The 25,314-nt window shown below is 44.0% G+C and overlaps 1 protein-coding gene across 1 annotated transcript; it reads right to left on the minus strand.

Moving 5' to 3' along the window:
- Positions 1–1,560: 1,560 nt before the first annotated feature.
- egr1 (early growth response 1) lies at positions 1,561–5,725 on the minus strand. The gene is made up of 2 exons (XM_074648452.1): positions 5,038–5,725; positions 1,561–4,157 (listed from the first exon to the last, which is right to left on the minus strand). The coding sequence occupies exons 1-2, from the start codon at positions 5,246–5,248 to the stop codon at positions 2,848–2,850; spliced, it is 1,521 nt and encodes a 506-aa protein (XP_074504553.1). The 5' UTR covers positions 5,249–5,725; the 3' UTR covers positions 1,561–2,847.
- Between the last annotated feature and the right edge of the window lie 19,589 nt (positions 5,726–25,314).

Raw genomic sequence — 25,314 nt, forward strand, 5'->3', positions numbered from 1 at the left:
TCAACCACAGGGCTGATTTGTGTTTCGCTGATCCTCGTACGGATGTTTATTTATTTCTGAAATTGTAGCAGTGATGCAGAATTGATCCAAGAATATGGACCATTGTTGCCTTCCATTGCTGCATTTTGCTGTATCATTTGGAAGTGTTAATTAGACACACACACACACACACACCTGCAAACTGTGTCAGCAGATGAGAGGGTGGCGTCCAGGTAGATCTGATTCACGGGGTCACTGAGCTTTAACCAAGAGAACACAGAGCAGAACAACACGGCAAATTTCACAAAATCACACACTCGCACATCCGCATGCAGACACACAGCGGGAAACAGCTACATTAGTCAGTCTATAGGCAGTCGCCGTGTTTATGGCACACAAATGCCTGCATACATGTGCACACAAATACATGTGCACACAAACACACACACACACATACACACATACCTCATCAGACCCAATTTAGAAAGTCAAATTGGGATCAGGAGACCAATTATCTTAATTATTTTCCTTTTCTCTCCATCTCCATCACTCTCTACTTGTTTTCCCGCTTTCTATTTTAGCTGTGTTTGCATTTGTGAGTATTTTGGTTAGTGTTATTTCACAATACAAAATTACTCCAAAGCTCTGAGAGAGAAAAAACTTAGGAGGGTTCTTGTCTACATATATAGGCTAAAAAAAACCAAAGCTGTTTTATTTTCATACTCAAACATGTAGCAAGAATTTCTTGCCTAGGGAACGGTGGCAGATGAATAATGACGGTGCGAAGAGGCTGTTATTATATTCCGCTCGAAAAAAAACTAAAAGAAACAGCGGTTAAACCTTCAGGGCCAGTCTGTTCAAGCTGCACCCGTGCAACAATTCAGCCTAACCTACACGGATATTGCCCAATTGTGTGTTACAGCTCATTCGCTGCAGGGGTGACAGCATCTCGCCGAGCACATTTGCAGAAAAGAAGGTAATTATCATGTGATGGATTTCACCTGCACGCTGTGAAAATAACCCCGTGCATGTCTAAGCACAGTCGGTTTAAAATATCCCCCTCCAAAAATACAAAGAAATCATTTTTCTAACAGCATACAGAAGAAGAATATATATTTTTTGCCTAAAGATCAAATTGCCGGAAGTCTGTACTCAACAGTGAGGGCCAGTGTGTATCAAAAAATCTAAAATGAAATGAAAATATAGATAAGCTTAATATCTTCAAGAGCATGTTGGATCTAGATAAGAATCCCTCATCTTCAGTGTTTATAGGCATGGGAGTCATGCGTTAGTGTTATCATTAATATAAAGGGTTCAGTGGGAGAACAGCAGAGTTTCCGTAAGATCATGCTGTGCAGATTCTCCTCAAATAAAAGGGTGGCTCTCTGGGACGGCAAGTTAGATGTGCTATAAATCTACACTAATAATCTGCATGCAATTAACATATAAGATGATGGAATATATGTTAATGTATGGGGGATGTACATGACGAAATGAAGGGTGTAATATAATGTAATGTGATGGTTTGAAGCTCTAATGGAAATATTTGAAAGCACAGACAATAAAGTATGAGAACAAATATACATATATATTCATATTTTTATTTATATTTCAATTCTGGGAGGATATCTTGTACACCAAATATCCCATTGGCAGTTAAGCGCATTCAATGTGTTTAGAAGCCAGAAACAGTCACTTGTTTTAACAAACACAAATACAAAATAAAGAGAACCACAAAATAATGAACTGCATGTATATAACATACAAAAGAATCCCATGCCTACTCAGTAGGTAACTTCAACATTCCAGCTCTTGAAGATGTGGATATTTACACTTTAAGTTTTACAAAAATATACTTTATAGTTTATCTCCTTTTTTTGCTTACATTCTAATGAAATGAAGCGGTGCCCTCGTACGTAGCTCGTCCCTTTTTCCTCCCTCTGAGTACGTCTTACATTCTGTAACAAAAATATTCCCTCAACCCTTAAGGCGAGATGCAGTGCATCCTCTCTCGCGCGCAGCCGAGTCACAACACCAGCAAGGCTTCACAAAAAGGCACCAAATAACGGGAGCGTTTGTCTTGTTTAGGTTTTTTTTTTTATCAAATTTTTTTTTCTCTATTTTTCCATATAACCGAGCGATATGTCACATGTGAGAAAGAGAGAAAGAGATAGTACCAGTGGATGATATTTACAAACAGAAACTAACATCACTCTTACTCATGCTTGAATACTTAAGTGCTTTTTTTTCCAAACAATGTCAAAACGTATCACAGCATCATCACTACATAATAGAGAAAGTATGTAGAAAATATGGCCCTGCTCACTTCAAATAATACAATGCAAATATGCAAATAATTTTTCACATCAATGGTACCAAAGAATGATAAAAACGAAACATGGCACATGTACAATATACATATTATGGTAGCTTATGTATATCATTCAATGTCTTTTGTAGCCTACTGTTTGAGTGCCTGCGAGGGCGAACGTGCTTTAGCACCACAGCTGCTGGCAATCTGTTTGTCTCTTGGTTGTTGTGTACCTAATAGTAGTAGACCCGTCAGTGCCGGTTTCTACGCTCTGTCTTTTGGGTCCCTTATGCATTTGAAGTGCTGCATTTGTTTTACAGAGACTGAAAGAAATCCCTTTTCATCTTCTATTGTCTTTGCCCAGTCCTTGACATGTGTCTTTTTCTCTCTTTCAGGTAAATCTCAAGATTCACCTAACACTGCACAGGGAGCAGACAAAAAAGTGCTTTTTGGAGGGGAAAACAAAGTCTTTTGATGCTGATTTCTTTCCCCTCAAAGAACCTTAAGGAAGGAGAGGTGCGGAGAGACTATAAAAGTTCTTCTCTCTTTGCTTTTTCTTAGCAGATCTCGATTGTCCTTGGGGAGAGAGTGGACTGCATGTCTGATAGCGGGGTGGGGACGGGAGAGCTGTAGATGTTGGAGGAGATTGAGGAGGGGAAGGAGGAGGCGAGCTGGGACTGAAAGCTGCTGGACATGGACACCGATGGGTAGGTGGTGGCGATGGACGGAGATGGATAGGAGGTGTGGACCGGAGAGGAGTAGCAGGAGGTGACGGGAGAGGGGTAGGACGACACTGGAGAGGGGTAAGAGGTGATGGGAGACGGGTAACTGGAAGCGGGCGAAGCGGCTGATACCGGCGCCGCCGTCACCACCACTGCTCCTGCCTTCTCCGCTTTCTTGTCCTTCTGCCGTAGGTGGATCTTTGTGTGCCTCTTCCTCTCGTCGCTGCGGGCAAACTTGCGTCCGCATATCTCGCAGGCGAAGGGCTTCTCGCCGGTGTGAGTGCGGATGTGCGTTGTCAGGTGGTCACTGCGGCTGAAGTTGCGCATGCAGATGCGGCACTGGAAGGGCTTCTGGCCCGTGTGGATGCGGATGTGACGCGTCAGCTCATCCGAGCGGGAGAAGCGCCGATCGCAGGTCTCCACGGGGCAAGCGTAGGGCCTCTCGTGAGGGGGCGTCTTGCTCGGCCGGGTTGGGTACTTGCGCATGCGGCTGGGCTTAATCAGCTGGGACTGGTAGACGCTCTTTAAGTCCTGGGAACCAGTCTGGGTGGCAAAGGCCTTGATGGTGGACAGAGGAGTGAGGGAGGGCTGGCTTGACTGACTCTGGAAGGGCTTTTGGTCGAGGGGCACCAGGCTGATCTCTCCCTGCTGCTGAGGGAAGAGGTAGTCAGGGATCATGGGCACGGGGAAGCTAGTGTTGCAGGTCTTGCCGTTGGGGTAGGCCGGGGGAGGGTACTGCACTGATCCAGCCGAGCTGGAAAAAACCTGGCCCTGGTCCGGGAAGATGTCAGAGTTGGAGCTGGAGTAGGTTGGGGCGGCTGAGTAGATGGGGTTGGGCTCATTGTGGTGAATGGAGGAGCTGAGGCTCTGAGATGAGGAGGTAGAAGAGGAGGAAGTGGAGGACGGTATGGATGAAGAGGAGGACGAGGTGGTTAGTGAGGCAGCAGAGGAAGAGCTGGGGGCAATGTTGCCCATCAGACCTGTGAACAGGCCCAAGATGGGCTCCGCCCAGAGGCTGTTGCTGCAGGTGGTGGCGGGCTCCAGGGTGAAGCGGCCCGTGTAGGAGATGGGGGGCAGCCTCTGGGTTTGGTAGGTCTGCTCTCCCACTGACTTCTCACAGTTGAAGGGGATATCAGGTAACGTATCTGCAGGGAGCACAGAGAAAGAGGAGACATTAATCAAACTGTCAATATCCAGAGGGGAGGGAGAGGGGGAATCCTGCCAGAGCAGTGGACAGTGTGTCACCCCTTTCCTCTGAAACAGATCAGTCAGGTGCCCACGCAGAGAAACCCCCTCCAACTAAACTCTTTCCCCCCGAAACTCTAAAACTGACTCTTCCAAACCTCAACAAGAGCTGCTGTGCAAGCTTTCTATGCTCGCATTTTCCTCTGCTCACACTCACTCGATCTTTCTTTCATTCTTCCTGTCGTGTACACACACACACACACACACACACACACACACACCCACACACACGCACACACACACACATTCTTGAAGCCCATCACAGAGCCCAAGGCAATTGATTACCGAAACTGCAGTTCAGCTGGTTTTAGGAATGCAATTTGAATTGAGCTGTAGGAGTGTCTAGAGGCATGCGGTGACTGAGCAGTGTTTGAGTCCTCCGAGAGTCGGCAGGGATTTAGAGCCATCAATAAATTGATATTAAGTCAGATTTTTTTTTTTTTAATTTCCCCCGTTTCTGTTTATTTGTGGAATTTCATTGCATTAATGTGTTGTGCCCGGTCAGCTAAAATACAAATTTACTTGTAGCCTAAAATTCTCACTACAAGCCACAATAAAACAAATTAATATAGACTCGTAACTAAAACTCTTATGCCAGCTGTAGTTATGTGATCAATTAATAATGCGAATTAATAATACACAGTAAAACATGAATAATAATTAAAGTTATGCAGCTGTTTATTTCTATTAACTCTTTTCTTGGTTTAGTTTAGCTCAGCAGATGTGCAGTTCAGTTTTACATGCAACACAGACAACCAGCAGCAAATCTCCAGATCTTACCTCCAGTGAGGTGGTCGTACTGGTCTCCTGGCTCCCCGGAGCCAAAGCCTGCACCTTCGGGTGCGGAGGCGGTGAGGAAGGGGGTCCCTGCAGAGCTGAGCATCATCACTTCCTCCAGCTTGGGGTAGTTATCCATGGGGGAGTGAGGGAAGCTCAGAGGCTCTGAGATCTGCAGGGTTGGGAGGATCATCTCGGTCTTGGCTGCAGCCATCCTCGCTGGCGGCTGGTGATGAGTGCAGGGAGGCTGGATGCACACTGGCAGAGTGGTGCCTCGCAGGTGGAGGAATCACTTAGCCCAGCTCAGGGAGCGCTGCACACTTCTTCTGCTGATGTCGAGGAAGATGCTGCTTTCTGTCTCGCTCCGTGACTTCTCCAGTTGTCCTCTGTTGTTTTCCTTTTTCTCTCTCAGAGATGAGTAAAGATCCACTTGTCTTTTCAGTAAAAAATCAAAAGTGTCCTTTATACTCATTCCCTAAAATCCATTGAAATGAATCAACAGATCTTGATTTTGTATCTACGTATTAAATGTCTTTTTCCAATCAGGTTTTAACCCTCTTGGATGGATTGTTGTTTTTGAGTTGACGTTGTACTTTTTGTTGTGATATTTCTCAGTAAAGGGAGCTCTATGTGCTTGTCTATCTAGCTCTGCTCTAACAGTTGCTCTTGTGGGCTCTCAGGGCTCTCTCTGAGCTGAGAGGTTTCCCCTGCTCCTTATATACCCTCCTGCCGTGACGTAGATGTCCATATATGGAGTGGAGGAAGCCCATATTTAGGCACTGCAGTGGAGGACACATGACGCTGGCCTGGGGGGAAAGCAGAGAGGAGAGATTTTATATTAAGCTCTCGCAGTAAATTGCGAAGACAACGCCGCTCTTCCTCTGTCCCGAATCAATGTGTCTTCATAGCAGAACAGCTCCGTGAGACAGCAGCATAATTCTCGCTCTCTGGCCGTCGCCACATAGATTTGATTTGGATTTCCCATCTGTGCAGCAGGCTGCGCTGCTGCCGGAAAGCCCTGCTCCGCCGTGCCTTATAAGGTCGTGACTACATAAGGACCTATTCCGGTGGGTTTCCATTTCCCTGTCCTTATTTGGAACTTCCTGAGGCAGCGCTGATCGCTGCTTGGCAGTGAATGAGAGGCTGGAGTGCAAATCATGTCCAAGCGCTCACAATAACTAATGTCAGCAGCAGAAGAACGCCTGCTTCCCTTGTTTTAAAGCACAGAACTATTACACTTTTATGTGACGGACTTTATGCAACAGTTGGAGCTGCTTTAGGCACATTTATTTAGTTAATGTTTTGAATGCTGAAGACTGACTGCTCTTAAAGGAAACATGTTTTAGCCCACACACGCACCCAATTCTGTTTATTTGTGACACCAAAATAAGTAGAAATATTATCTAAGTTGATTAAAAAGTGACTTTCTCTTTAAGGCTGGAACATATTTTTCACACAGTGTTATTGTTGGAAGCTGCATTGTCGTGCATTTTTATAGATCTAATAGGCTTATTGATTATGAATAATTGGGGGACATGTTAAAATTGATTTTGACTTTTGTTAGGCACATTTATTTAGTTAATGTTTGAACGCTGAAGACTGACTGCTCTTACAGGAAACATGTTTTAACCACAAACGCAACCAATTCTGTTTATTTGTGACATATGTTATTTATAGTAAAAAAATATTATCTAAGTTGATTAAAAAGTGACTTTTTTTTTTTTTACTTTTGTTTTAATAAATCTTCAAATGCCAGTGTAAGATAATGTATGCCTGGTGATTATTCAGACAGTGGTGAGGGTGACTGTGTTGTATGGATAATGTGTGAGGTTCTTGTTGTGCTCAACAGGATCAAAATGACTTCAGCGTTTATTTACTGTTTCATTCCATCTATCTGATTTGAATTTTGAATAGAATTACAGTGTTATGGTTGGAAGCTGCATTTCTATAGACCACATGTGTTATCCAAAAATAAGTAAAAAAATATTATCTAAGTTGATTAAAAAGTGACTTTCTTTTTTTTTATTTTGGAACATATTTTTTTCTAAATCTATTTATTTTGTTATCTTTTTTTTTTTTTTTATAAATCTTCAAATGCCAGTGTAAGATAATGTATTCCTGGTAATGATAGGCTGGAGTGCAAATCATGTCCAAGCGCTCACAATAACTAATGTCAGCAGCAGAAGAAAGCCTGCTTCCCTTGTTTTAAAGCACAGAACTATTACACTTTTATGCGACAGACTTTATGCAACAGGAGAGCTGCTTTAGGCACATTTATTTTGTTAATGTTTTGAACGCTGAAGACTGGCTGCTCTTGTGCTAAATAAGGAAACGTGTTTTAACCACAAATGCAACCAATTCTGTTTATTTGTGACACATATTGTTATCCAAAAAATAAGTAAAAACTATTATCTAAGTTGATTAAAAAGTTTCTTTTTTTAGGCTGGAACATATTTTTTTTCTAAATCTATTTATTTTGTTATCTTGTTTTTTTTATGAATCTCCAAATGCCAGTGTAAGATAATGTATGCCTGGTGATTATTCAGACAGTGGTGAGGGTGACTGTGTTGTGTATGGATAATGTGTGAGGTTCTTGTTGTGCTCAACAGGATCAAAATGACCTCAGCGTTTATTTACCGTTTCATTCCATGTATCTGATTTTACTTTTGAATAGAATTACAGTGTTATTTTTGGAAGCTGCATTATCCTGCATTTCTATAGATCTAATAGGCTTATTGATTATGAATAATTAGCAGACATGTTAAATAGATTTTTCATTCTTTTTGATATAAGCAAGTGTATATCTCCAAAGGCTGTGAGCTTAAAATATATACAGGCTTAAAGGTCCCATATTATAAAAAAGTGAGATTTTCATGTTTTTTTTATTATAAAGCAGGCTTAAGTCCTATATAAATACTGTGAAAGTATCGAAACACTCAATCCACAGGGAAATACACACAGCCCGTATTCAGAAACTCTGCATTTGAAACAAGCCGTTAGGATTTCTGCCCATTCGTGATGTCACAAATCGACAATATTTAGATCCTTGACACAATTTTAAACGTAAAACACTCTAAATGTGTCCCAGTTTGTTTCCTGGTTGCAGTGTATGTGAATGTCATCAGCTGACAGGAAGTACACATGGACCCAAGCTGTTGCCTAGCAACGCAATTCTGTTGCAATTCCATCAAAATGTGCTAAAACAGAGCGTTTCAGACAGAGGGTAAATACAGGCATATTCAGGCTGACAGTATGAGGAAAATAAAGTTTTTTTTTAACATTAAAGCATGTAAACATGTTCTAGTAGAAACACAAAATACAAGTATGAACCTGAAAATGAGCACAATATGGGACCTCTAAGACTGTGCAAACTCTGCTGGCTGGTAGCAAACTTCCTCTAAATTAACTTTCCATCTCTGTGTCATTGATTAATGAGAACAGGTAGCCGCGGATGCTGACGAGGTGCCGGGCGATCCGTCTAATTGAGGGGTGTCCCCGGCTCAATATTCGGGGAATCTCTGTGCCACTCAGCGGCCTAATGGGCCGCATTAACAACGCTGCGCACAGCTGCCAGGACGCCTGCGGGATACCGATGTCCCCCTCGGCTGCTCCAGCTTCGGCTGGCGCGCCAGCACTCCTCGGTGGATGCTGACGGGAAATCAATGTGTTTCCCTTGCTGCTGACTGGATCTATATGCGAGCAAACCTCATTGGGAAACATCGTGGGCAGGACACTTTGAGGTGGCCTGAGAGAGAGAGAGAGAGAGATGGAGAGGAGAGGAGAGAAAAGGAGAGATGCGGCTGATGTGTTGGAGAGGGCAGTGCAGGTGAGACTCCATGTTCTTCAAATATCATTTGATTTAGACTCGAAAATACTGATTGCAAAGCTCTTAAACCATGTTCATGGTTGCCCTCCATCTACAGGGGCTGGTGCCACAATGATATAATCACAATCAGCTTAATCCGGGATGTGACATTTCACTGCACTGGATGGATAGATGGATAGATGGATAGATAAACCAAACAATTCAGGTACACACACAGTAGGTTTTTTGTTCTTTACTGGACTGCTTTCTCTCCCCGGCGTTTCCCATTCAGCCTCTGGCAAATCTCTCTGTTTACCCCCATTAGACTGATAGCAAAATTCTGTCATATATTATGGATGATCTGGAGCAGAGGCTCCTTCACAAAATCCAAATAAGCCTGAAATAGAGGGGCGCAGCTGGAGAATGTGTAATGTTGTTTATTCATACAGTCAGATGCATATAAACGCTCCAATCTAATCACTTTTGAAGGTATGTGGCACTGCTCAGCGGTTAGGAGGAAAGTGGTGCTCCCACTGCGCACGCACGTTCCAAAAAAAACCTGAGTTTACGTTTTATTTTTCAGCAAGGGGAGCTGCCACTGTGTCTCCATCCAGACCTGAGGAAAAGGAAGACCACAAGCTGCAGGACGTGGTGATGGTGAGTTGCAAAAAGTGACTGTGTGGCAAGAAGGTGGCGATGCCAAATCTAAACTCCTGTCTGCATTCGCCGCTGCTTTCATGCGTCAGTTACCAAGGTCGATAAATTTGTGGCAAAGCAAAGAAGAGCGAGCAGATGAGAGAACTCATCATCTGATGACAATGTAATAAAATCAGGTTAGGGAAAACTGTCGGAAAAGTAATAAAGATGATAAACAGTTCACAGTGGCTGTTTGGGCCTCCCTTCACTCTGATGCATGGAGGGGGTGGAAGCCAGATGCTGTAAGGGCAGGGGAAGGAGAATTAGTCTGTGTGTGCGTGTGCGCGTGCGTGTGCGTGTGCGTGTGTGTGCGTGTGCGTGTGTGTGTGTGTGCATGATGTGTGCACCGTTACATGTTTGTGTGTGTGTGTGTGTTTGAGTCAGCCGCTTCGTTCTCCTCAGTGTGTTCCCCATTGCTGCCCACACAAAACCAGCCAGAGGAGTCCTCGCCTGATGAAACTCCAACGCTCTGCCAGCCGGCGAGAAACACAGGCTCTCCCTTTACCTACGCAGTCACCACGCCCCTGTTCTCACACACACACACACACACACACACACACACACACACACACACACACACACACACACACACACACACACACAACAACACCCAGTACGAGCGTTGGTTGATATTTAATCATGCCCCAATCTGCCACGGAGAAAAAACGAGGAAGTAGATATGGGGAAGCCAAAAAAAGAGAGAGGAGGTGGACGAGAGGAGAGGTGTTGGAACATAAAAATAAAGGGTGAGGGGAGAGAGAGCGATGTATAGATCTGGAGGAGATGGAGGCAGGTTGAGAAAAAGAGATGGAGAAGGTGGGAAGGAAGGGTGAGGGCGATGGAAAAATAGAAAGTAGAGATACCGAGAGAGAATCCTCACACCCACATACTGTACGTGGGAGCAAATACCAAGCTTTGTGCTGGCATTTGTCAGCAGCCAATGCCAGCCAGTCAGTCAGGGAGACCGGACAGACAGACACTCCTGCTCCTCCGTCACACCTCCTCCTCTTCTCCCCGGCCGCCCACACCCACCAGTGGTGCAGTCCCTCTCATTAGCATACAGGTGTGTTCATGATGGGCGGGCCAAGATTAGAGGGTGGACGATGACAGTTACCAAAGCCTGCATGTTACATAATGTAGCAGAGAGGACGGGGAGGAGGGAATCATGTAATGAGAAAGAGAGAGGTTATTTTGGAGCTATCATAGTTATATTTTGCCAAGCGGGATGGGGGAGAGAGTGGTGGATTTTGAGATGATAAAAAATGAAATGTGGCGTTGATGTGTAACACACAGGGAGAGTTGATAATTAAATGGGAGAAGAGCAGAGGCCTGATGGTCTCGGGCAGAGTGACATGCTGAATATTAGACCATAGCCGTAGAGTGATGGGGAGAGGAGCAGAGATATTTGATAAATGTCATTTTTCTCCCAGCGTTTAAAGTGACGCCAGCAGGAGTGTGCGGCCTGACCTTTTACACGCTGAGTGAGATGCGCCTGGGAAAAGACAAGCTGGCGTGAGAGGGATAAAAAATCTGTCGGAAACATCGCAGAAGCCGGCGGTGTAAAGGGGTCGCGGAAAAATCTCCGGACTAATTGACATGCATGAATAGCAAAATGGATCTAATGGGATTCTGGAAACCACCGTGGATGAAGACATCCATTACTGTATGTCTGTTTAAATACTTGACACCTCAACCTCGGCGCTCCAGTCATCATAAACTTTAGCTCACTTATTGAAATCTAAGACAGCCCATTATACAATACAATGCCGAAGATTACAGTACACCACCTGTTGCTGCGCTGAGGCAGCCAGACTCGGTTCAGAGGAATGCTGCTGTGGAATGCTGGCCTCGTGTTAGCGGCGTATGATTATGTGGGTAAGATCACAAGCTTTCTTTTACTGTGGGAGCTGACCTACTAAAGCTTTAGGCCCCGGTGACGACGTTTTGAAAAACAATCTGCTCGCATGCACTTCACAGTCACTGCAGGCGGCGTCCCTTCCCGTCTTATTACCCCCCAGGCTGTGGAGCAGTATAGGTGTTAGCGTATCACACAGAAGCAGGGCCCCGGCGTCGAATAGCCGCTCTATCTGCTCATCTGCCTGTTGTTGCCTCCCGAAGGTGGTAGGTGACAGAGAGACAATTACCAAACACAGCACAAAGCCCACCCCGCCGCGTCCCCGAGGATGTGTGACTCACTCAGGCCCCTGGCCTGTTTGTTTGATGCTTGTGACAATAGATCTGACCTCTGACCTTTCAGCTCCCGATGAGTCACCGGTAGCGCGCAGGAAGACGGGGCTTCCCCCGAACCACGTGGCGGTCACAGTGTAGCAACTGGTGTAACATTTAAAGGTTGTCACAAAACCCTTTTCTGTGTTTGTCTGGGCTGTGTATACCAAAGACCCCAGCATGTTGACAGAATGTAGGTAGGTCAGCTGTGTGTTTGGCATCTTCAGTGTTACAGTCCTGGTTAAGTTATTGTTATGAGTTTGAGAAGCTCGTGCATCAAGTTAATGATCACTGAAGCCACTGCTGAAACTAAGATATTCTATTTAAAAATTATATTAAATTGTACCCGCCTAGATAAGTAAAGGCACCTGTTGTGATTGCGTTGGGTGCGTTGATTGTGAGATGAGATTTGGTTCATTTACTCAAGTAGTGTACTTAAGTACAATTTTGACGTACTTCTACTTGAGTTTTTCCATTTTATGCCACATCTACTCCTCTACATTTCAGATGAAGATTTTACATAAAAAAACATTTACAAACTGATTTGTGTAACAGAACTTAGTTTTTTCTTCTAACGTGACATTTGTGACGTGTTTTCTGTACTTGTGTAACGTGGTTTCGGTACGTATTTTACTTAGTTTACGTACTTACTTTAAGCCCAGCCATGACGTTTTTCCTAAACCTAACTAAGTGGATTTGTTGCCTGAACCTAAATCTGGACGTTACTGTAGTTTTGTTACGTCGCGTACATATGACACGCGAAAAGCCTAAAGTGCGTCCTTATGACATGCGGAATGTCATTGTAATGTGCTATTTATACGTCTTCCCATGAGACCGGTTTGCAAGACCCCTCAGATTTATCTTGTGACCCTTTTGAGGGGCCCGACCCCTGGATTGGGAACCACTTAACTAATCTACTTACAGTAGCTGCATACAGTCTATAAAGTAGTTAAATCTAACACCACCTCAACCGGCATTTTTCTGCAGAAAGTGTACTTTTACTTTTAATGATTTAAGAACCGTTAATACTAATGTACTTTTACTTAGATAAGATTTTGAATGATAGACTTTTACTTGCACTTTTACTTAAGTCATCAGCTGTCAGTCACTTTGTGGAGGAGAAAATTAGTCACAGACCAAACCAGTTTAACCATTTTAAGTTTACTTCAAAGCTGCCTGGATGTTGCACCTTGTTGCACTGCGACAAATGCTCCTTATTGGCTGATTGACTGGGCCGACTAAAACCAACTGCTCTCCACACTGCTGACGTCCTCATGTGGACAGAGAGACAGACAGGAAGAGACGGGGAGCGAGGGAGGCAGAAAGATGTGGCCTCAGCGTCCAGACTGAGCAGCAACTGGTTTGTTGTCTTTAGCGAACACGTTTGGGTGTGACTCATGTGCAGCGTACGTCCTTGAAGCAGACAGAAAACATTCAAACTCACAGACCTGTTTTTATTCTACTGCAGTCTTCAGATTTTTGTCGGGAGTTTAAACTTTGCTTTAGTCCACAGTCACATGGAGCTCTGCCAGTCCACATCTGTTTATGTGGAAGAGCAGTTTTATGCAGCGTGGGTTTATTATTGCATCAGACAGTCACGCCATCACCCTTGCTCACTCCTTGGCCCTCGACGCTCTTTTAGAGAGTGGCAAGAAAGGGGAGATAGTTTGGTTTTTATCTTTTCCTCTCTGAACCAAGAGCTATAAACACAAAGGCCGAGCTACTGAAAATTTGGTAAACTTACCCTGAAATCACCCTGTCTCTCAAAGGATGACCTGTCTAAACCTGGTGTTATACAAACAGGCAAGTCATACGCACCCACACATCCACATACATACACACACACACACACACACACACACAAACCTTTAAGTTGTTCTCCAGAGTTTATTTGAGTTTTGAGTCAGATCAAAACTTGCCAAGACAAATAGCCTCCTTGGGTCCAATGGCCAAAGCTTTTCCCAATAACTTGCCGCGAAGTGAAAATGACAGGCGGAGAGAGAGGCACATCTGCTCAGGTGAGAGTTATTTGTTTTGTAGTGTCGGAGCTGAAGTAAAGTGAAGGAGTAGAGAGGGTGAGAGGCAGAGAGATAAATGGCTAAGGAGAGGTACAGAGGCAGAGGAAGTGATGGAAAGACAGAGCCAGAAAGTGACAGAGAGTGAAAGAGAAAGTGACTGTCGCTGGGTTGTTGACAGGTGGGCCTCGGGGCAGGTACGACAGGTTGATTCAGGTAAGCCCCTCTCCTTCCTCTTCCCCTCCTCCCCCTCCTCTCCTCCGCCCTCCACCCTCCAACCCTACCCCTCCACCCCAGCTGGAGACTGCCGACGTGGGATAGCCTACAGGGCTGAGGAGACAGGTCTCCATCAGAAAGCCCCGCAACCCTTTACAATCATAATCATTTAACTGCGAGTGCCGTACGTCAACAGGAATGACGGCTGACGAGGCAGACAGACAAGATGACAAACAACAGTAGCTGCAACACCCCTTCTATAGTATGCTTCCAAGGAAAATGGGAAAAAAGGAGAGGAATGAATAAATGAATAACTGTCAGAAGCGTTTGGCTTCTGGGACAATGTTTTTTTTTAAAAGAGTTGAGGCTTCAGGGGCCAAATGTCACTTTGGGTCACTTGGACTGAAGATTTTCACCAGCAGATTTTGTAAACTCTGCAGCACAGACAATAAAGCATCTTACAGTAAGTGATAAGTAATTATCAGTAATCTAATTTGCTCTTTAAATTTACATTATTTATTGCAAATCACCAGGGTCAGAGTTGCCTCTCCTTCTCTCTCCTCAAGCGAGGACTTGGAAGCGACCGAGTGTGCAGGTTAATGGTGCAACTGGATTAAGGAGACTATAGTTTCATACATAATGCAGGCATTTACCTAAATGGGAGAAACGTGACTGAGGTGCAGTGTTTACATTAAAGGAGGGTGAGAGTTCGGCCGAGCCGGGGGAATATTTTTCTGCCTACGCTGGCGGCAGACGGCGTAATGAATTTCTATAAAGCGCACTGCAAATAAAAATAAAGACACACAAAGGAGATTGCATGTTGATGGTTGTCGGGCGATGCTGACAAGGAGGAATGGGCGAGGACGGCGTTGAGACTTGCAGTGGTGTACAGTTTGTGAAAGACATCCAGTAGCCTCCTCAAGTTTTAAAAAAAAAAATCACCCTTTTCAGCTGCCAGAGTCGAGACAATTAAATCCCAGGATTTTAACACATGTACAAGAAGTAATCAAACAGGAAGTAAAAAGCTTTTATATTATCTTTATCAACAAGAATACGCACACAGGTTGCGACAAAGACACACACCGACGTGTTCCAGTGTTTGTGTTTGTCTTGCTAAACAAACACGGCGTGCACGTGGTGAATTGAACACAAACACCCGCTCACACACACACATGATCGTGTCCGAGGGCCGAGTACATGTATCCACAAGTGTGCTGACGGCACACACCCGGCGTATAGCCTGACATCCTCTTGGCCGCAATACACCACACAATTAAAATAAATCTCCTACGAAGGCCACATGGTGCTGCTTTTTTCTAACAGCCAAACAGGGGAACAACTCCATAGCAACACCAGAGAAATGTTTACGCGTGAGAATATTTGGATATGCGCTGTTGGAAACATAAACAGGCTTAGTGTCATAATTTAGTTATAGGAACAGGATTTCTCTCTGTATTGGCTTAAAGAGTCAAAGAAAGAAAATAACGTTGAGTTGGAAAGTCGTGAACTTCCATTTTTCTCGCAGTGGGAATGTGACAGTGTGTGTTCTCATTACGAGCACACAGACAGCCCTCCGTGGGTCTCACTCTCCGAGTCTCTCTCTCTCCCCATCTATCTCTGCATTCCCAGACAGCTTTAGCAGTTCAAACCCTCGCACTGCGGCATTGTCACACACCACACTGGTTGCCATGGAGAAATAGTCCTCCTGGTCTCCAAGGTACCCGAGTCTATTGTCTTTGGCTTCTTTATTTAGATGAAAACATGATTTGTTGGAAGAGATCTACTTGTTTTTTCGCCGCTTCTCTTTGCTGCCTCCTCTTTCTTCTCCTTCTTCCTCCTCACAAGCATCAATGCGACGTCGCATGATGTGCATTGTTTCATTCTTCTCCTTTCCAGGAGTTTGACTTATATGCGCATGTGTGCGTCAAGCTCGCCTGATGTTTTGTAGCAATTAATTTCAGTGTGTCTGCATGTCAGCGCCCCAGGAGGGGGGCTGTATAAAAGTTTTCCCCATTGCCACAGCTCTCGCCAGGGCTTATAATTGCCTTCTATTACCAGGGCTGGGTGTCACAGCCTGTCTGTCACCAGGAGACTCTCAACTAGCGACACATGATGAGGAAAAGGAGTTGCAGCTTTCTTACTGCTGTTCTTTTTGGCAGAATAGATAATACAGGATATACATATATCAGACTATACTGTATATATATATATATATATATATATATATATATTTATAGTAAATAAGAGTATTGTCCTCCAGCTTGTTGTGTTATGCAAAAAGTTCAACTTCAGTGCACCTGTATTGTTGGAGAAGTTGCTTTATAAGAGCTGTGCACTTACAGAAAACAAGCTTAAGGTGAGCTACACACCAAACAACAGAGAAAAAACATTTCAGTGGCTCTAATGTGGCTTTAAAAAGCAGCTGCGGGGGCTTACAAACAGTTACAATCAGCGAGCTCTGACCTTTGACCCCGTTTATTTGCATGTTTCCAGCTCTGCTCACAGCTGTCAGCAAGCTGCTGCTTCTGTAGTCGACTGCAAACCAAACAGGAAGTGACATCACATCCGTTGCTCCGTGATATCACTGGGCTGAGTCGGAGAAAACGATAGAGTGAAAGGGAGAAAAAGAGACAGAGTGAGAAGAAGGAGAGGAGCGCGGCTGACGGGTGGAAAGAGGAAGCCGTCTGTGTTTCGTTTTCATTCAGTGGCTGTGGCTCAGACGTCCCAGACTCTGTGGTCTTGTTTAAGGCCAGCCAGACAAATAAACTGATCCAATTTAAGTCACTTATCTACTTAATCAGAGGGGCTACAAACACACTGTCTTCATCTCCTGCTTTACCCTCGGATGGCCGTCTTGAATCACCACATATAAAGTTTTTTTTTGGAAACTTTACACTCGTACATAAATATTTTTGGGCGAGACTTTGTCGATGTCAGCAGTTGCTCAGTTAATTCTTATGTCTGCACGTTGTGTAACTTCTAAATAGCTTTAATTCAGTTGTATTTCATTCCTGTTAATTTCAATAACTGGAATGAATGAAAGGGCAAATAAAAGAGAGAATATGTGTGTTGGTTACAGTGCTTTAATTTACTGTAACCATAAAACTCAATCTTTTTTCAAAGATCCGGTGTGTGTGTGTGAACTGCAAGTTCACACCGCTACACTTACGTTTCTGTTTTTTTGCATGCAAGGTGATGCAAAAGTGGAAGGAGAGGTTTCGGAAACTGTGACGCTGTGCTTTGTCAGCGCTGGGTGCAAGGCAGGGTGAGTTACTGTTGTGTGCTTTTGTGGCATAAGCGTGCGGCAGCTTGTTCCTCTGGCTCGGAGGCCAAACGCTGAATGGAGTGGGTGCAGGTAAACATGCTAAAACAGGCCCTCGCGGTAATTGTGCTGCCTTGTTGACATCTTTCACGTTTGTACGCCTACTTTTTCCCAACACCTGACGTCAAAATGTCTTCTATCTTTTAGAGTGAAAAATCAGCAAAAAAAAAACAAAACCCTGATCTGATTATAAATGTTAAATACTCAGAGTTGAACTGAATCATCCATACAAGAAATAGGTAACTTCCTTCTCAGTACCTGAATCATTGAAGTTACTGTAAATCTCTTTGAAGGGATTTCTGAAAGAGTCTGCCCACCTTATCATGCATCCCCCCATGAGATACACACTTTGAGCTGACGTGTTTCATCACCCAACATTTGTTGCTATGATGATGACGATGGTGTTGATGATGGTATTCTGACTGGGCTTGGTCTGAGCCACAAATAGGCACAAATTGTTTTGAAGCCAGGCTTCGTTTCTCATTTTCACAATGAGGAACTAGAGAAAATGAGTCAGAGCAGATGTGTCGAGAAGCTCACACCGACTCCAGATCAGTTTCACGTAATGGTTTAATAGGGAGACTGAGCCTACTACAGGGGTTAATGGAAAGATGGTCCAGCAGCAGTGTTGAGAGGAAGGGCGGCGTTGAAAACACTGAAAATGTCAAAAGGAGACGACCCGCTGTGAACAGGACAAATAAACCAGCAGTTGTGCTGTATGGGCTGTTGGGAATAGCCAAGCATGTCCACACACACATGCATGAACCCATATCGCTCCTCGGTGAAAGAGCCAGCAGGGAGAAGGGGAAGCAGGGGGAGGAGGAGGAGGAGGGGAGGACTGTGGGAGAGAGGCAGGAGGGAAGGGAGAGGAGGTCTGGAGCGAGTCCAGGGGAACTCCAGACTGCTGTTACCCAACATGCTCTCTCTCAACAGGGGCTGGGAGACTGGCTGCTGCTGCTGCTGCTGCTGCTGCTGTTGCTGCTGCTGTTGCTGGAGACCCGGAGAACAGGGAGGTGGGGGCACACACACACATCTCTTGTACACCCCCCTGACACACACACTGCCGTGGCCGTGTCTCCATAGTAACACACTGACCCTGGCCTTAGAGTTGAACTCGCGAGTCTGATCTCCTGCCGAGCTCTGAGTAGTGGGGTGGACTAAATCTGCCTATTTATAGCAGGCCCGTCGGCTCATTTTCTACCAGTGACAAAAAGACCTAATCTGCTTTCTCCAAAGCCCCACCACATCTACCTTACATATATAGACCCACTCCAGCAGAAGGACAGTTAGGGATGGAGACACAGAGCCGGGAATAAATGAGAGGGAATGAGTAGGAGGGAGGAAGTAACAGAGAAGACACAATGAAATAGAAACTAAGAGACTGATGCTTTGCTGCCTCTGATTACATGTTCATCTTTTATTTAACCCCTTAAATCACAATGACACGTGCTGGCCCGTCACTGAAGTTAGAGACAATCATTCCTCTAAGGGATGCTAAAGTAAAGTGTATACAGTGCCTTCAGAAAGTATTCAGACCCCTACACCTTTTTTCCCATTTTGTTATGTTGCAGCCTTATGCTAAAATCGATAAAATATTTTTTTCCCCTCATCAATCTACACGCAATACACCATAATGACAAAGTGGAAACAGAATTTTAGAAATTTTTGCAAATTTATTAAAAAGGAAAAACTGAAATATCACATTTACTTAAGTATTCAGACCCTTTACTATGACACTTGAAATTTAGCTCAGGTGCCTCCCATTTCCCTCGATCATCTTTGAGATGTTTCTCCACCTTGACTGGAGTCCACCTGTGATAAATTCAATTGATCGGACATGATTTGGAAAGGCACACACTTGTCTATATAAGGTCTCACAGCTGACAACGCATATCAGAGCAAAAACCGAACCATGAGGTCGATGGAACTGCCTGCAGAGCTCAGAGACAGGATTGTGTCGAGGCACAGATCTGGGGAAGGCTACAAAAAAATTCTGCAGCATTGAAGGTCCCCAAGAGCACAGTGGCCTCCATAATTCTTAAATGGATGAAGTTTGGAACAACCAGGACTCTCACTAGAGCTGGCCGCCCGGCCAAACTGAGCATCGGGGGAGAAGGGCCTTGGTAAGAGAGGTGATCAAGAACCCGATGGTCACTCTGACTGAGCTCCAGAGATCCTGTGTGGAGATGGGAGAAACTTCAAGTAGGACAAACATCACTGCAACACTCCAACGGTCTGGGCTTTATGGTAGAGTGGCCAGACAGACATGAAAGCCCGCTTGGAGTTTGCAAAAAAGCACCTAAAGGACACTCAGACTGTGACAAACAAGATTCTCTGGTCTGATGAAACCAAGATTGAACTGTTTGGCCTCAATTCTAAGCGTTATGTCTGGAGGAATCCAGGCACCGCTCATCACCTGCCCAATACCATCCCAACGGTGAAGCATGGTGGTGCAGCATCATGCTTTGGGGGTGTTTTTCAGCGGCAGGGACTGGGTGACTGGTCAGGGTTGAGGGAAAGCTAAACGGAGCAAAGTACAGAGATATTCTTAATGAAAACCTGGTCCAGAGCGCTCAGGACCTCAGACTGGGCCGAAGGTTCACCTTCCAGCAGGACAATGAACCTAAGCACACAGCCAAGATAACAAAGGAGTGGCTTAGGGACAACTCTGTGAATGTCCTTGAGTGGCCCAGCCAGAGCCCTGACTTGAACCCGATCGAACATCTCTGGAGAGACCTGAAAATGTCTGTCCACCGACGGTCCCCATCCAATCTGACAGAGCTTGAGAGGATCTGCAGAGAAAAATGGGATAAACTCCCCAAATCCAGGTGTGCAAAGCTTGTCGCGTCATACCCAAGAAGACTTGATGCTGTAATCGCTGCCAAAGGTGCTTCAACTAAGTACTGAGTGAAGGGTTTGAATACTTAAGTAAATGGGATATTTCAGTTTTTCCTTTTTAAATAATGCGTTAACGCAAATTTGATTTAGCGGCACTAATTTCTTTAACCCATTAATGCAATCGATCTTACTTCCTTCAGTTTTAAAGCGATAGAGTGATACTGGTAAACTTAAGATATCTATTGGTAATCATGTCATACTAGCTTGTTGCGGAGGAGGCTAAATAACACTCCAAATCTGTGCTAAATTTTGGCGAGGAAAACCTGTCAAGGCCGTTTTCAAAGGGGTCCCTTGACCTCTGACCTCCAGATATGTGAATGAAAATGGGTTCTATGGGTACCAACGAGTCTCCCCTTTACAGACATGCCCACTTTATGATAATCACATGCAGTTTTGGGCAAGTCATAGTCAAGTCAGCACACTGACACACTGACAGCTGTTGTTGCCTGTTGGGCTGCAGTTTGCCATGTTATGATTTGAGCATATTGTTTTATGCTAAATGCAGTACCTGTGAGGGTTTCTGGACAATATTTGTCATTGTTTTGTGTTGTTTATTGATTTCCAATAATAGATATATACATACATTTGCATAAAGCATTTCATATTTGCTCCCTCCCATGTTGATATTGAGTATTAAATACTTGACAAATCTCCCTTTAAGGTACATTTTGAACAGATAAAAAATGTGTGACTAATTAATTTAATCGTGATTTACTATGGACAATCATGCGATTAATCACGATTAGATATTTTAATCGATTGACAGCCCTAATATATACATATATATCTCAAACCCACAGAACTTTATTCAAATTCCAGTGGAGATTGCAAAGATACCAGAAATGTTAGGCTGAATTTGGGGAAAATATGTATAAAATGATGTGCAATATACAGTACGTAGAAAATCTTCCATTTGATATTATGGTGCAGCCAGAAAAACAAATGGATTTTAATTTTTCATTTTAATTAATTGTAAACATCATATCGCTTCAATGGAAAGCTAAAAAATGCTGATACAGAATATAAAATGTATATGTGTGATAATGTCAGACAGTGTGGACAATATGATGATTTCTTTTCAATCTTAAAGTAACTTAAGGGGAAACAAAGAGGGAAAAGTTTAAGGGGTTAAAACAGATTCTCAGATTTGTGCCTATCAGCAAATGTGTATGTGTGTGGCTGAACTTACACCCACATGGCCTCAGACCAGACTTTGGCCGACGTGACTCGGCAGTGCCCGGGGTAATTGTCCCGCTATTTGCTTCTGCTCCCAGCCAGGCTGAGTTAGCAGAGCCAGTCACAGCGAGCAGTGCGTAACTTTAGCCAGAGTTAAACCCACTCTGGCCCCTGGCTGCGGTCCAAGTCCACTGGCCTCTTTCTCAACCCCCCTCATCATCTCCACTGCGCTGATACTGAGCATACGCTGGGAGCTCACAGAGGTGGGTTCAGTCTAGGCCTCACAATACCCTCCACAAAAAGACGGAGCGCAGAGAGGAGCTGCTCCAGATAAAAGGGGCTGATATTGATACTGCCGGTCCTTTACAGACAGATTCCCGGACATGATCTGAAGGCGTTCAACAATGTCACACGGCTTCAGTCATGTCTTCTCTCGATGTGATTGATACGTGGTCTTTTTCACATTTTTTCTCGCTTGTTGGATATTATTTATTTTTCCGCTCCCTCTCTTTCATTTTTGCATTTTCCATTCATAGCCTACTTATAGCAAGCATCTTTTTCCCCCTTCCTTTTTTCTGTGGTGTGAAGCTCATGAACCTCACGTAATTAACATAACCGATCATATGCTATTCTTACACCGACATGTGATCTAACAGGTTTTGAGGTGGCAGACTTTTCAGTTCCTCAAATTTGACTACTGGTGAAGCGGACTGACCTGAACTCTTTAATGATTATAAGAAGTATTTTCTGTGATACCCACAGACATCAGTAATTTTAGCTGAAGTAAATAAAGGACTAATCCAATAAACTGATCAATGACGACCACATCTGCGTCAAAACTATAGCACTGGCACTCGGCCAGGTGTCAGATTGGCACACGTTGGTGCTGATCAGTCTATTTTCTGACCAGACTTCATTCATGTGATCATCATGTTAGCTGTTAAGCTTCAGCGGCTAACTGTCCTGACTTTACTAGCTCCTCTTTAACCCCAAGGCTCGCTAATTGGCTTGGTCTGTTTCCTTTGTGGCCGACTGCGTCACACAGTAAAGTTAACCTCAACCCAGACATAAGTATATTAACATGGTTAAGTATAAATAGCTCCGAGTAGTTAAATTCAACCCCTATGTATGTGGAAGTGAGTATTTTGGGCACCTGTGATCTTGTTATTGGTGTTAAATTTAGCTCTGTGGTCCTCAGTGAGGAGTGGAAACAGTGACAGGGACCTGTTTTGCCACAACACACTTCCTGTGCGCTGTGAGTAGTGAGAAAACCGCAACCCAGTGACGCAACGTTCGGAAAAAAGAGAGAGAGCAACAGAGAGGTGTGGAAAATCAGCAATGAGGAAGTTGTGGCTTCATTTGAAAAAGGAAAAATTGTTGACTGAACTGTAATTGGATACTGTAAGTGAACTGTAAGGTTTCCTGTGTGCGGACTTTCCCCTTTAAGATAACACGATAGGCAGTGGTGATAAGGTGAGCAACAGTCTGAATGCTGCTGCTATTATTACTGCCGCTGTTTTGACTAACTGTGGATGTATTTCTGTGCTTTGTTGCACAAAATGTTTGACACCCAAATCGATTCCAGCAAGCCTACACACACACACACATATAGATCTTTTTTTTTTTCCTCTTTTATATTCTCAAGCTCTCGTGCTTTTGTAGCTGCTCTCACTTCCTGTGGGCTATTGTTTGCTGTGACCTCCGCTAAGCACACGCTGCACAGCAGAACACAGAAAAAAAAATTACTTTATCCTTTGTACTTCAGTCACAAATGTGCTGCAGCGTTTCCTGATAAAGCACAGCAGAGCATCGAATTAAGAGACAGATTTCTGAAAGTAATCTGTTATATAAACTGCTTATTTATGTGAATGAATTTATAAGACACCACTGAGTAAATCTTGCCTAGTGTTATGTGATTATGATATTTATAACCACAATCGGGAGCTGCTAGTCAGAGGAAGTGAGAAACGAGTGCATGTTGAAGATATATTTGGTTCATTTGTGTCAGTTACCCCAAAAAGCATAAATGAAGATGCACTCATTTTTGTCTATTTGTGTGGGAGTTGGAACACAGCGCCAAAGAGTATATGTGTGTATGTATGTATGTGTGTGTGTTTGTGTGTGTGTATGTGTGCGCATTGGAAAGAGACAAATTTATAGTGTGAATTCTCTCTCTCGAAACAACACTGTGAAAGTCATGAATCATCTCTGCTGCATAGACATAACCACAGGAAGTACCCATGGAACACACACATACACACACACACACAGTATACCAAAGCATAACCAAATAGACTCTACTGGAACATGCAACAGGCTCGAAATAACACAAACGCAGCCCATAAACTGTGAATATCTCAAGAGTATAAATTCATCAAGTAGGTTTCCAGGGATTTCTTCTCTCATCGATCGCAACTCTCAACAACGCAAAACGAGATTTCTCTTTGAAACAGGCACCAAATCTTGTCGATCAATAAACTTTGGTCGAGACCCCATCACAACATCCCAGCCATTTGCTGCAGAAGAACAAGGTTACCATGGTGACCCCTACACACTGGGGACATACGCAAGAAAGTGGAAGTCATAAAGAAATGTGTGAGTGTGTGTGTGTGTGTGTGGCTTATGTGAGACAGGGAGAGAGAGCCAACGCTCAGCCTTGACCCCTGGAGTCCCTCTTCTTTGTAAACCTTGTTTGGTTCGCTGCGACAGAGCAGAATAGTTGCTCATTATTCCTGTTGTATGAGCCTGGTCCTGAGGGTGACAGCCATACTGAAAGAGTCCTCCCACTGACCAGAAGGAATAAATACACACACACACACACACACACACACACACACACACACACACACACACACACACACACACACACACACACACACATACGTACACACAATGAACAGGAGATATGGGATCTCAAGGTTAGAAGACATCCAGACATGGACATAGAAAACACACATAAAGGAGTACCAAGTGCTTCATTTGGCCATGACTTCCTCTGACATCTTGTTATGAACAGTGATGGAATTAGTCAATCAGAGAGTTGTTTTTCTACCTTTTTGTGTTTTACTACATATAAGCTGTATTTGCAGTAATATTTTAGATTACGGCCCGCAACGTACGGCGTGATACTTCCCAATTACAGTACAGTGTGTACCGATACATGTATGTAGGCACCAAGGAGCAACCTCCGGGTCTGAAAAGTGAAGCCAATATTGAAGTGCCTTAAACTTGCATTCTTTCTAATAGCCAGCAGGGGGCGACTCCTCTCGTTGCAAAAAGAAGTCTGATTGTATAGAAGTCTATGAGAAAATGATCCTACTTCTTACTTGATTTATTACCTCTGTAAACATTGTAAACATGAATTTATAGTCTCAGTTGCTAGTTTCAAGTCTTCAATACAGCATGATGTTCATTTAGTAAATGATGGTCCCATTTAGCCCATAAAGCAGGGGATGCTTTAGGGCGTGGCTACCTTGTGATTGACAGGTTGCTACCACAGCGTTTTTTTTTGTTTTAAACCATTCACGGCTGTAATTTTAATCAATGGCGTAAATATCAGCGGTGCAACCGGTGCAGCTAAAACGCTTACGGTTTTGAGTCATAGAATATATTTTATATATATTTATTTAATTTGGAACTCCGACTGCTGTCCGTGGTGCTGATCAGAGGCTGGTTTGCAGGATGGGATTTGCATGGTGACATAGCAATTGTCTGGAGTGGTTGTGTACGTGTGCAAGAGCGTACACTTAATTTTGGGGGTGAAGGCCCCCATAAAAATCTGCACCGGGGCCAATCCCAACCATGGTACGCTGCTGATCTTAAACGTTATCATATTTGTGTGAGCGGCTTGCATATATGAGCATGCTATGAAACAGGTGGAGAGAGAAAACATCCCTGACCTCGTACTCGCTGCCAGTTGACGCCGT

The sequence above is a fragment of the Sebastes fasciatus genome, chromosome 10 (genome assembly GCF_043250625.1).
Source record: "Sebastes fasciatus isolate fSebFas1 chromosome 10, fSebFas1.pri, whole genome shotgun sequence".
In the NCBI taxonomy this organism is placed as follows: Eukaryota; Metazoa; Chordata; class Actinopteri; order Perciformes; family Sebastidae; genus Sebastes; species Sebastes fasciatus.